Raw genomic sequence first — 12,989 nt, forward strand, 5'->3', positions numbered from 1 at the left:
CAAATGGAAAGAAGACACTGGGACCAAAGAATAGAAAAACTAAATGATCAGACAACAAAGGTAGAAAAAAGTATTTTATTCAGAATTTATTAACTGGAATATGTCAGCTTTTGGCAATGTGCATCTGTGATATTTTGCATGTAAGTTTCAATTTTTCTAGTATTGCTGCATGCTGAGTCTGACTTCTTGAGGTAACTTTCCAGTTTTGCCTTCATATCTGTTGTGTCATGTGTTTTTCATGTGTAATCAAGGTGCAGTATTCTACTAGTGTGTAGTATTTACAGCCCTTTTTTTTGTTTGTTTCAATAGGTTGTGTACTGGTGTTTTAGAGCCCGGTGTAATTACAGTGCTGCTTTTCCACGCATAAGGTTGTAGCTCATCCTGTCCTTGGAATTAGTGCTGTTATGGTTTGCTAAGGTTATGAGTGTGTTTTTGCACAAGTTTGTGTATAGTGTTTTGCAGTGGAGAGATTGTGTACTGGCATTACTGAGGTGGCACCAAAACATCGGAAAGGGTTTTAGAGCCTAAATCATGACACACTACCTCTTGAAGGATCTATATATAGTTGTTAATAAAAGGAGCTCATTGTGAACACTATCCACCCTAAAAGGGTGTTTTGTGGCGTTACATGAGAATTGTGATATTATGATCCCTTGTTTCATATTGTTGACGGTCTGCATTTTCTATATGGGTAGTATATTGGTGTATTAGGGTCTGCCTAGTGTTATGGTACAGTAAGGTTTGAGTATGTTTTTGCACAAATATGTGCATAGTGTTTTGCAGTTGAGCGATTGTGGTTAGTATATGCTTTGAGCAACCACTTTATTCTTTGACATATGATACATATCTAATATCTAAATTTAACAAAAGGTATTGTGACTATTTTATTTTTACTTATTTTTTTTCTGTGTTAATTGTGGCTATAAGCTCCGCCCCTGGCTCCACCCCCTAACCCCGCCCCCTTTAGCCTCCCCAAACAGTTGGGTCACCGACCGCCTATGCCCCTCTCTCTTCCTCCCTCCCTCCGGCGCAGGCAGCAGTCTTTCCAGCGTTCCTGGCAGCGGTAGCGTTGTACACGCTGCCTTTGGCTCTGCCCCGAAGCCTTCTCTTCAAGTTCCTGTTCCCGCATAGGTGGGAACAGGAACTTGAAGAGAAGGCTTCCGGGGCAGACCGAAGGCAGCGTGTACATCGCTACCGCTGCCAGGAACGCTGAAAAAGCTGAAGATTGTTGCCTGCACCGGAGGGAGGGAGGGAGGAAGAGAGGGGGTAAACGGAGTCACCATCTTGGACCTCGCGGGGGGGGGGGGAGCAGAGGGAAGATGGATGGGACTGGGAGGGGTGGGAAGCAGAGGGAAGGAGCAGGAGATGGATGGGTCTGGGTGGGGTGGGAAGCAGAGGGAAGGAGCAGGAGATGGATGGGACTGGGAGAGGAGGTGAGCAGAGGGAAGGAGCAAGAGATGGATGGGACTGCGAGGGGTGGGGAGCAGAGGGATGGACCAGGAGATGGATGGGATTGGGAGAGGTGAGGCACAGCAGAGGGAAGGAGCAGAAGATGGATGGGACGGAGGGATGGTGAGCAGAGGGAAGGAACAGAAGATGGATGGGACTGGGAGGGGTGGGGAGCAGAGGGAAGGAGCAAGAGATGGATGGGACTGCGAGGGGTGGGGAGCAGAGGGATGGACCAGGAGATGGATGGGATTGGGAGAGGTGAGGCACAGCAGAGGGAAGGAGCAGAAGATGGATGGGACGGAGGGATGGTGAGCAGAGGGAAGGAACAGAAGATGGATGGGACTGGGAGGGGTGGGGAGCAGAGGGAAGGAGCAAGAGATGGATGGGACTGCGAGGGGTGGGGAGCAGAGGGATGGACCAGGAGATGGATGGGATTGGGAGAGGTGAGGCACAGCAGAGGGAAGGAGCAGAAGATGGATGGGACGGAGGGATGGTGAGCAGAGGGAAGGAACAGAAGATGGATGGGTCTGGGAGGGGTGGGGAGCAGAGGGAAGGAGCAAGAGATGGATGGGACTGGGAGGGTGGGGAGCAGAGGGAAGCCTACTAGAAAGAAGACACTGCATAAAACAGAAGACACTGGGATCAAAGCGAATAGAAAAACTAAATGATCAGACAACAAAGGTAAATAAAAGTATTTTATTCATAATTTATTAATTGAAATGTGTCAGCTTTTTGAAATGTGCATCTGTGATATTTTGCCTGTAAATTTCATTTCCTTCCTCCATATTAGCATATTCATTTGCATATGTATATATGCAAATGATATGCTAATATGCTCCGCCCATTCTTTGCCCCCCCAAATGAAACAGTCAAACTACGCCTATGCTCCCTCCCCTCTCTCTCTCTCCTTCTCTCCCTCCCTTCCTCACAGTTCCAGGGTCCCGCCTCCCTCCATCACAGTTCCAGGGTCATCGTGCCTCCCTTCCTCCCTCCCTTTCAGTTCCAGGCCCCCTCCCTCCAATTTTTAAAACTCATCTTCACTTACCATGTCGGGGTTATCTTGTCTTATTGGTATCTATTTTAATATGGACCTCATTTTTGTTTTCATTCTTGTGAATGAGCATCACCTCCAAGTGTCTTTGTATCAAGTATCACTGTTATTATCAGCTGTTACACTTATTAGCTTTGATATGTTTTTTTTTTTCTATCAGTGTCAGCTGTTTGAAATCGTGCCTTTAAAAAAAAATTATTTTCAGGTTCTATTGGCTTTTACAACTCGTGATTTTGTGCATCCATTCACAGCTGACAGAAAACATTACAAATTTGAATACTTACGAGGCATCTGTTGAGGTCACATAAAATTATTATTATTCAATATTCTTTCTCAGGACTTTAAAGATGCCATACTGTATAATCCACATGATTCTAAGATTCATCAGATGACTGCAGTCTGTTATCACAGGTACAATTATTTTGCTAGTTATTATTAATTTGCTGTGCATACTGTAAATTGAGAACATAATATACACATAAATAATGACTAGAATACCTTGTTCTTTGGTGAAAAGCAATAATGGAACTACTGTCATGGGTCACTTGACTGTTTCTCATTGGCAGAGAATGCTTTTCTAGAGCTTTCTAGAAAAGCTTTCTGGGCATGTGTGGTAGCTTCCCATTCACCCTCAGATGTACAGTTGCTCAGATTTTTCTTTGAAAGAGAATGTCATTGTACCAGTTTACAGCTGATCTTACCCTGGACAGTTGTTATTTTCCATGTATGCTAGTTGTTTTCATAGCTATGGATTTTTCTTCTTTCCAATAAAACCAAGAAAGCATGGGACAATTATAAAGGATCTCTAAGAAAGGGGAAGGGATAGTAGAGATTAGTAGTTGGTATTGATGGTTAGAGGCCATATGGTCTTTATTTCTTGTCATTTTCTAAGGGGGCAGTATTCAGCCAGTGGCAATCAGTGTTTCCTTAAATGCTGGCTGCCCTTGGTTTAGTTAGATCCTGATATTCAATGCCAGTTCCTATCCATGTATCATTAGTGAGTGTCTGATACAAGGTGGCCACCGGGAGTTACCTAGGGACAATTTATATTCAACTAGCCGTTAAGCCTGTTAAAACGGGCGAGTATTGGTCTGTTCTATTTTCACATCTAATTCCTTCCCTCCCTCCCTCCCAGGAGCCTTCTTCTCTCCCTCCCTCCCAGGAGCCTTCTTCTCTCCATTGGTTAGCCTTGCCTAGCTCGCCGCAGCGGCTCCGCCCAGGAACATCGCGGTTCTCTCCATTGGTTAGCGTTGCCCAGGGACATCGCACTTCTTTCCGTTGTTTAGCCTCGCCCAGCTCGCCGCAGTGGCTCCGCCCAGTAACATCGGGCATGGTGTGGCGCGCACTTGCGCCACCACCTTTGACCCCCCCCCCAGCATCAATCCCCCCCTCTTTCCGCCATCGCCGTGTTACCTCCCGTGAGTCCTGTCGTCAGTTCGCCTCCATCGCTCCATCCGTTTCCCTCTCAGTTCCACCCCCTCCTTCTCCGATTTCCACGCCCATGTCCAAGACATGCTCCCTATTGGTCTGTACTGCTGGTGGAGGCGGGGCTTGGACTCTATCAACGTTCGGTCTCTACTGTGCATTTGCAGGTGAGTCGGTCACGTCTCATTTATATAGATTGATAGCATTACCCAGATAGCTACCTGGTTAACTTAGGGCAACATTTTTCTGTCCTAAATTAACTGGATATTTATCAGAAACTACTGTTGAACATCAATGGTGCATGGGTAACTCCCAACTCTGCTTCAACATTGTATTGTGCCTCCAGGTATCAAGTTTATTTGGGGAGATACCTTTGCTGAAGCATTTATCTACATTGAGGTATAGATTCCAGTGTGCAAGATTTCATTATGTTTTAGAGTCTGAGAGGCCCTGAGATCAGGCCTACACGTCAGAGATCCATTGGCCTTCGCTCCAAACCTTCTCCTCCACAAGAAAAGGAGTATCTCCTCTGGAAAACCTGGTTTTATAGAGGAAATGGCAGAAACCACTTTATTTCATTTGGAGACAGAGAAAGAGCCCAGTGCTGAATATCGTCCAGTCAGTTAATACAGATTCTTGTGTTATGTGGGTGTGTGAAGCAGTCTGGGTGCCTGACTGAGATCTTGTCCAAAGTTCAGAGTCTGTGAATTTAACTCTTTCTGCTTCCTACCGGCAGAAGGTGCAGACTCTGCGCTATAGCAGAATGCTCAGGTGCTGCATGGTGGTGCCATTTGTGTGTTTTAGGTAGGACCAGTGACCCCATGGTTTGCATTGGGGCATCACCTACATGTGCTACACAGTAGCGATATCCTCATGTGCTGTGCTGCATATCACCTGCATCTGCTGTACAGCGGCGGTAACCATATGATGCAGTTCCATCACCTTATTTCCTTCGTAGTGGCAACAATTCACGTGCTACGCAAGGCCAACTACGACAGGTACTGCGCTGGGCCAGTGCCTCATTGTCCTGTGCTGTACCAGCTGCTGTATGTACTCTATGGTGGCAGCATCGGTGTGTCCTGTGCAATGGCAGCAGCATTCGTATATGCCACATAGTAGTAGCGCCAAGGTGGTGGTGCAAGGGCAGTAACATCTCTGTGCGGTGGTGACAAACTTATATGCGAGAGCAGCAGCGACATTGACTGAGCGATAGTAGCAGCCTCATCATCTGCATGGGACCAGTAGCTACACCTACTCCGCAGTGGCAATAACATCTTAGTCTATACGGCAGTAGCAACCAGCAGCGGCCTCACAAGTACCACGGCTTCAGTGTTTACATAGGGGAATCTCTCAGGGGTGCAGTGTAGTAGTTACAACCACATGTGTAGGCCATTGTCACTTTTCACATTGTTGCGCAAAGGTGGTGACTTTTTCTTCTGTGTTCCAGCCTTCCAACAACACAGTACTGGTTGCATTAGTGCTACTCCACCATGCGGTCCTCTACAGCATTGCAGTGACAGTTTCCTTTCTGCTGCACAAACACAGCTTTTTCTTTTGGGCAGAGTTAACCTCCTGTACTTCTTGATAGCAGCATCCTCTTATACTGTAGGCTTGCTTGAATCGGCCTGTGCTGCTTAGCAGCTGTCCCTTGCCTTCTTGGTGGCACCTTCCTCTGAATTGGTAGGGTTGACTCCCTCCTAGTGTACGTAGACGTAGCAGTGACTGTTGCGCTATTTTACTGTATTCAGCAATTCTTAACAGCCGCTCCATGAGATCTGCCTCTGGTATTCGTGAAACAGTTATCTCCTGAGCTCCATGGTGTCACCAGCCTCCTAGGTTTTTCGCCTATGGCGTATTACTGCATGGCTCTCTTGGGAGATTCTGGTGTCTCATGAACTGTGGATTTCTAGTGTTACTCTTCTTTTTCCTCGCATACAGTTTTTCATTTGCCTGTATTAATGTCTTCCAGGCTAGCTACCTCAGCTGGGTTAACAGTGTGTATTTTGCTTCTACAGGGCACAGATTTCCAGCACCCTCTTATCTTGGATACTTGTAATAGCTATCCGAAGCAGCTGTCTCACTTGATGGTATTTAACAAAAAAACATTTGCAGCTTCACAGTGCTCTGCTAGTAATTGCTTCAGATATAATGTGTAGCATGTGAGGGTGATGGTTAGCTGAAGATGGATGTATTTCTATATTTAGCCAAGCATGGTACTGCTTTTGCCTAGCCTTCGGTTGGCTACAGAGGTGATAACTGCTCTTAGTGCATATCATGGGAGCCAGCTTTATCGGTGCTTGAGCACCCCCTATATTGAACAAACTCCTCTACTGTGTCCAAGGTGAAGTAATTTCTGTTGGGTTTAGCACCCCTAATAATTTTGAAAAGTTGACTTCAGTGGTACACATGGAACACATGGCTGTGTTTGACACATGAAGGGCTCTCACGTCTGTCTTTTTATTGCTTCATCTTCGCAAGTTGATTGGTTTTCAACCTCAAGATGTTTATTACACAAGAGTAACTTCCAAGAGAGCGTCTGCAAAAATGGATTCGGATTCAATCCACAGACATATTTTTGAAGGCGGCATCCTTCTGAAGGGTCTTGTGGGTGGCATATGCAGGTGCCATGGGTGTAATTCAGATAGAATGACCGCAGGTGCAGCTGTGGCTACTGTTTTACAGGAGTGGCTTCAATTGTAGCTTTCTCACTTCTTTGTCACACGCAGTAGCCTCCAGTATGGTGCTACTTGCCGAAGACTATTATTTCATGCATCAGCCCGCTGTCTCTGTCTCTAGCTGCGGCATATATAAGAACAAAAGAGTAGCCATACTGGGTCAGACCAATGGTCCATCTAGCCCAGTATCCTGTTTCCAACAGTGGCCAATCCAGGTCACAAGTACCTGGCAGAAACCCGCATCATGGCACCATTCCATGCTACTCATCCTAGGGCAAGCAGTTGTTTCCCCATGTCTGTCTCAATAGCAGGCTATGGACTTTTCCTCCAGGAGCTTGTCCAGACCTTTTTTAAACCCAGATAAGCTAACCACTGTTACTACATCTTCCGGCAAAGAGTTGCAAAGCTTAATAATTTGTTGAGTGAAAAAATATTTCCTCCTATTTGTTTTAAAAGTATTTCCATGTAACTTCGTTGAGTGTCCCCTAGTGTTTGTACTTTTTGAACAAGTAAAAAATTGATTTACTTCTACTTGTTCTACAGTACTTGGCAATCTGCTATAATCTACTGATTCTAGTTTCTTTTATTGCACCGCCTGCCATGCCACCTTCATGGGGCATTAACTAGCCTGCGTGTAAATTACTAGACACCACACCTCTTCACACCCTCCAATCTGGTGAACTTTCTTTGTCTGCGTATGGACCATCAATAGCCATGCCTGGCTCGTCAACATTCCTAAGGCTGTTGTATGTTTCCTGACAGCTCCTAACACACCTGTGTGGTTGATCCTAACATATATTTTGGCAGCGCTGCATACCATAGCCACCTTGGGATCTCTACTTTCAACAGTGAATTATCTAGTGATGGGTGATATGCCTGATATTCTACTGTCAGCTATTTTCTCTCCACCCGGTGCCTCTTATTCTGAAGGTTGATATCTCTTCATTTGCTGCTCCTGGTGTTGCATCATTTTTAGTCATTCTGCTTGTAAGTCCTCTGCTCTTCCATTCTTCTGAGGCATTGTAGTCTCCAGTTCATTGACCCTTGGAGCCACTGTTCCTTTTACTTGTTTCATTCAGCAAATTGCCAGGACTTCCATATGGCTCAGGTCATCTAGTTTGGAGCTCCTGGAGGTTTCTTTGCCTCAGCTTCACCTCTATATGATGCAGAAGTTGTGACCTTCAAAATTCAGGTGTTTGGGTTCCAAGACTTACTGGCCTATCAAACCTCATAGACGTTTGTGCTTGTTTATTCTCCACGGTAGCTCCTGGATCTTTGGTTCCTTTCCTGCCCACATTGTTCTAGCATCCTTCCTATGATTTCATGGCTGTGTATGGCATTCTGTCTCACAGTTTTGCTCTATGGACGTTCACCTCAGTTATCATTCACCACCTTCCTTCACCAAGTGACACTGTTAGCACTTCTAGGGTATCTTTAGAAGATACCTTGCTCAGGGATCCTATTCTTGCATTATGCAGGTTGATCCTTTCATAGCTTTACTCGGGCCTAGCATGCTCTCTGTAAGACATTAGACCTATATTTTCTTGTGTTTTTTCCTCTTCTTTTAGTCCCACCCTGATGGGGACACTGCTTTGCTACATCCCATTTGTTCTGGACTGGTCTGGTCTGGTATGGATACAAAGGAAGGGGAAATTGTCTTACCTGAAAATTTTTTTCATTTAGTTCTACCAGACCAGTCCAGAAGCCCTTGCTATCTAGTTTCTCGTTATAGGCTATCTTTATTCACATGTCATTTCTTCGGCTTTTCATTTCATTACCTTCAATATCCTATGTCTCCTGGCTCATAGCCAGATGCACAAAGGTCTCGTTCAGGATCCATCTGCGCTTCCAAATCAGATGGGCATACCTGTATTGCAGCTTCCTGCCTCCCGCTGCTGGGAAAAAGTGGGAAAAACCTCTCTGCTGATCAGGGCGTTGTAGAAAACTATGGGTTCAGCTCCTTATGAAGCACCAGCGAAACAGGAGCTCGCTGTCGGGCGTACCCACTAGTTCTAGTGCAAGAGCAGCTAAGTGCCTGTTTATTTTCATTATAAAATACAAAATTTTACAAACAAAAATTTCAAAAAGAATTTTGAATAATGAGCATAAAAAGCGAGGTTCTTGACTTGTGAGGATGCTCGCCAGCTGGTTTACAAAAGAAAGTCAAATTTCAAAAGTAAACTCTGAGAAGCGTGGTCCACTGTTCAATAAAAAACAGTGAGCACTGAGTATCTGAAGTCTTTTCCTGTGACAGCATGGAGAGAAATTTACTTGCATGTTGTGGACTTGTATTTAGATGAACTGAGATGTGAAACATCTGAAATTTTGACTCCAAAATCAGGACTTGGATATTTTTAGCAGATGAATCTTTGTTTTTTTTTTTAGGCATTTTAAGATGTCCATCTGCTTTCAAAATAAACACTATAATGTTTAAATGCAAGGGGGTCATTCACATGGAAGGGTCATAAGCAGTGCTGTCACTTAGGTGAACCACTTACTGTAAGATACGTATGCTCTTGCCACATTTAGGCATCTGCAGTTGTGTTAGGTCTGTGACTGGTGTAAATGTGGAGGAGTGGCCTAGTGGTTAGGGTGGTGGACTTTGGTCCTGGGGAACTGAGGAACTGAGTTCGATTCCCACTTCAGGCACAGGCAGCTCCTTGTGACTCTGGGCAAGTCACTTAACCCTCCATTGCCCCATGTAAGCCGCATTGAGCCTGCCATGAGTGCGAAAGCGCGGGGTACAAATGTAACAAAAAATAAAATAAATGTGGTCACATTGATTTTAGGCACCCTGATCTCAGGTTATGCTAGTATTCTGTAAGGTAATCTGGGTGCCCAAATGCCATTATAGAGTAGTATCTCACTGTGTGGCATTGGGGAGCCTAAAAGGAAGTGACCAATTCACAGCACAACAAAAAAAACTTTTTTTGTTTGCTACTGGGCAAAAACCATTTGTCCCATACTAAATTCAGTGTGCGTATTCCAAATCCGAAGTCAGAATAATTGTAACACGTCAGGAAATTTTGTTGTGCATAAGTTTGCCCAAATTAATTAAGCACTTGGAAAGCATTGAATAATTTTTTATAGAACGAGTTTTACTCCAACAATTACCTGATCTACATCAAAGTTTTCGTAGTAAACAGTATATGAAAATGTAATGGAATAACAACATTTCAAAAAAGTCTCTTATTCCAGTTTAAAAGTCTTACTTCAGCAAGGCCCAGTACTGTTAAAAGTGCTTGAGGCATCTGCTTTTGCATTTGTGACCGGTCATATTTTCCCGTTGCAAAAACCAGCAGTAGTCCCCCATCATGTTGGGATTCCAGCGGCCTTGATATCTGCTCTCCATTGTAGAAATGTCTTTATGGAACCTCTCTCCATGTTCGTCACTTACGTGTCCCAAATTGGGTGGGAAAAAGTCAAGATGGGAATGTAAGAAATGCATTTTCAATGACATTCGGCAGCCAAGTTGTTCATATGCTTTAAGCATGTTGTGTACTAGTTCAGCATAATTTTCAGCCCATCTGTTCCCAAGGAAGTTCTGCACTACTAGCACAAATGCATCTCAAGCTGCAAGTTCCAGAGGGTTGAGTTTTGTTCTGAATGTGTCATCATGCATTAGTTTTTTGATTTCGTGGCTAATAAAAATTCTGGCCTTTATTTTAGCCTCAGTTTTCAGTGTGCTAAACATCTCCTTCAAATACTGGAAACCATTTCCATCAAGATCAAGTGCAATTACAAAATGTTTTATTAAACCAAGTTTAATGTGAAGTGGTGGAAGGTAAACTTGAAGTGGATCGACCAGTGATTTGTGTTATACATTGTACCGACCAACTGTGTGCTCGAGAGTGAGAGGCCACTGTCTTATTTTGTAATGATTTTTGTCATCATGACTGTTCCATAGGCACAAGAAACACATATGCTTCATGTACCCTAACTGTAGGCCAAGCAGCAGTGCTACCACTTTCAGGTCAGCACAAATATTCCAATTATGTTCAGGGTATTTGATCATTTTCAAAATTAACTCCATAGAAGCATGGGTCTCTTTCATTCCAACCCCATGAGCCAATGGAACAGATGGTTTTTCGTTACCATTGTGCAACAAGACAGCTTTCAAACTCGTTTTGCTAGAGTCTATGAATAGCCTCTATTCATCGGGAACATGTGTACCATCTAACTCCATCATAAGACCATTTACATCAGTACAGAAACAGACATTGCTTTCCATTTCATAGTATGCAGCTAACTTGGTGTGTCGATGATGAAAGTGTGACGTTGTGGTGCTTCGTTGTAGCAAATTCCATTCCCGAAGTCTAGAAGCTAGCAGTTCGGACTTTTCTTTAGATAATGACAGATCTCTTACCAGATCATCTAAATCTTATTGGCTCAGCAAGTGCGGCTGACCCTCCAGTTGTTCTGGATCAGGAAATACATCATGCCAATTAATATCTTCTTCTTCAGGATCAGAAGCGTCAGTTTCAATTGCCATTCCTGCTGCGGGAGGGGCAGGCACTGGATTCTCTACATCGTGTGGTATTGGTTTAAGAGCAGACTCACAGTTAGGATACACAATTTGTGACTTGTTTCTCTTTGAATATCCGGCGATTTTAGTCATGCAAAAATAACAGTCTGGTGATTTTTCTGCTCACGCCAAATCATCGGCAGTGCAAAAGCCATTCCTTTCCTTTTACCATTCAACCGCTGCGTTAGCCCAGAGTAACACACAGTGCAACAAACATGAGGTGCCCAGCTTTTATCTTGATCTCCAATTTGACAGTCAAAGTAATACTTGTAAGCAAGGCGCACTCGCTTTGTCAGATTCTTGCGCTGATCAGTGTATTTGCCACATATGTAGCAGAAATTGTCCGGATCGTTAACACATTTGTGTCTATCCATCTTGCCTTATATACTTACTGCTGACATCAGCCAATAGACCTGTCTGGGCGCGTCCGTTGGAATATTTCCAATATATAATGCATTAATATTATAAGTGAATAGGCTTTGCATGTATAACTTAAAATCTAGACGTGTCAGGCAAATTTGGAGTTCATATTTGGAATCGGCGGGTTCAATTTATTTTTTTATTTTTTTTTAAATTGATATTTCAAATTACTTTACAAGAAAAAATCTTGTTTAAGAAAAGTGTTAAGTTACAACACTAACAGTACAAAGTGAAATAAATTTAAAGAAATAAACACTCAAGACCAAAAATAAGGGGATTCTAAGAATCAAATGCAGGATTGTCACAAGTCTCTAAATCAAAATATGCGGCATATATGAACAGAGCATAAATTTAAACTCCAGCTATTGGTCTTCTAGCTGATATAAATGTTGTTAATTGTTGAGATTCCAGAAATACATATTTTACTTGACTCAGTCTAACAACACATTTGCAGGGAAAATGTAGATGAAATGTCCCTCCTAATTGATCGGCGGGTTCAGTTTAGTATAAATCACATGTTTTTCTCTCAGTAGCAAAATCATTGTTGCGTGGAATATTACCCTCATAAGTACATATGTCATCTTTCTTTTTTTTTAGGATTCTTCACATCCTAGGTGCTCTTTTATAAAGGTACTCATGTGGAGAGCAATTCTATAGGGGGGGGCACTAAGATTTAGATGCCAGAGGCTCCTACTTTCCTTTATAGAATACTAGCATAACTGGGTACATACATATATATTTATATGGTTAGGCATGAGACTAACCATATAGAGCTGGTGTAAATGCTGACACCTAGGGTTGGGAGATACACATGCATCTTCTAATATTATTTAAGTTGCCCCCATAGGAGTGCACCCCATCCTCATTCCAACCAGGCTCTGCCAATGTGAATACCTATCTGCAAAAGTATACACTATTGAAGAGTAGTGCATAGCCAGATTATTGGCATTTACGTGCATATATGCCAACCTAACCTTATCGACTTCCTTAGAGAATTAACCCCATAGAGTGCTATTCCTGAACCATCAGGATAGCATCTAAAATCTTTTTCCAGTGTATAGTAAAGTATTAAACTTGAAAATCACCTCTTATTTGCTTTTAGACTTTGCCAGTTTGAAGAAGCAGTGAATGAACATAACCAGGTTTTGAAGTCTGACCCTATGTTTCTGGAGGCCTACGTTGCCCGAGGCAATTCCTATATGGAATATAGTGACCCAAGGGGAATTAAACTTGCACAAAGAGACTTCCAGAGAGCAGTGCATCTAAATCCACTGTATATAAAAGCCCGCATATGCCTGGGATATAGCTTACAGGTAATGTATGAAGATAGCTTGGCATGTGGCAGTGGATAATTGAAAAGATTGAAGCTGTCTGTACTGCAGGAATATCTGTCTGTCTAGAACTGTGTAAAATAAGTTGGTGGTCTTTATGCTTGAAATTACAT

The 12,989-nt window shown here is 43.3% G+C and overlaps 1 protein-coding gene across 1 annotated transcript in view; it reads left to right on the plus strand.

Annotated features, from left to right (window-relative positions):
* TTC6 (tetratricopeptide repeat domain 6) overlaps positions 1-12,989 on the plus strand; it is a 258,723-nt gene that overhangs the window by 224,798 nt on the left and 20,936 nt on the right. The window contains exons 31-32 of the mRNA XM_030213691.1: positions 2,838-2,911; positions 12,648-12,858. Coding sequence (XP_030069551.1) covers positions 2,838-2,911; positions 12,648-12,858 — 285 coding nt within the window. The remainder of the gene's footprint in view (positions 1-2,837; positions 2,912-12,647; positions 12,859-12,989) is intronic.

Source organism: Microcaecilia unicolor, chromosome 9 (assembly GCF_901765095.1).
Source record: "Microcaecilia unicolor chromosome 9, aMicUni1.1, whole genome shotgun sequence".
NCBI lineage: Eukaryota > Metazoa > Chordata > Amphibia > Gymnophiona > Siphonopidae > Microcaecilia > Microcaecilia unicolor.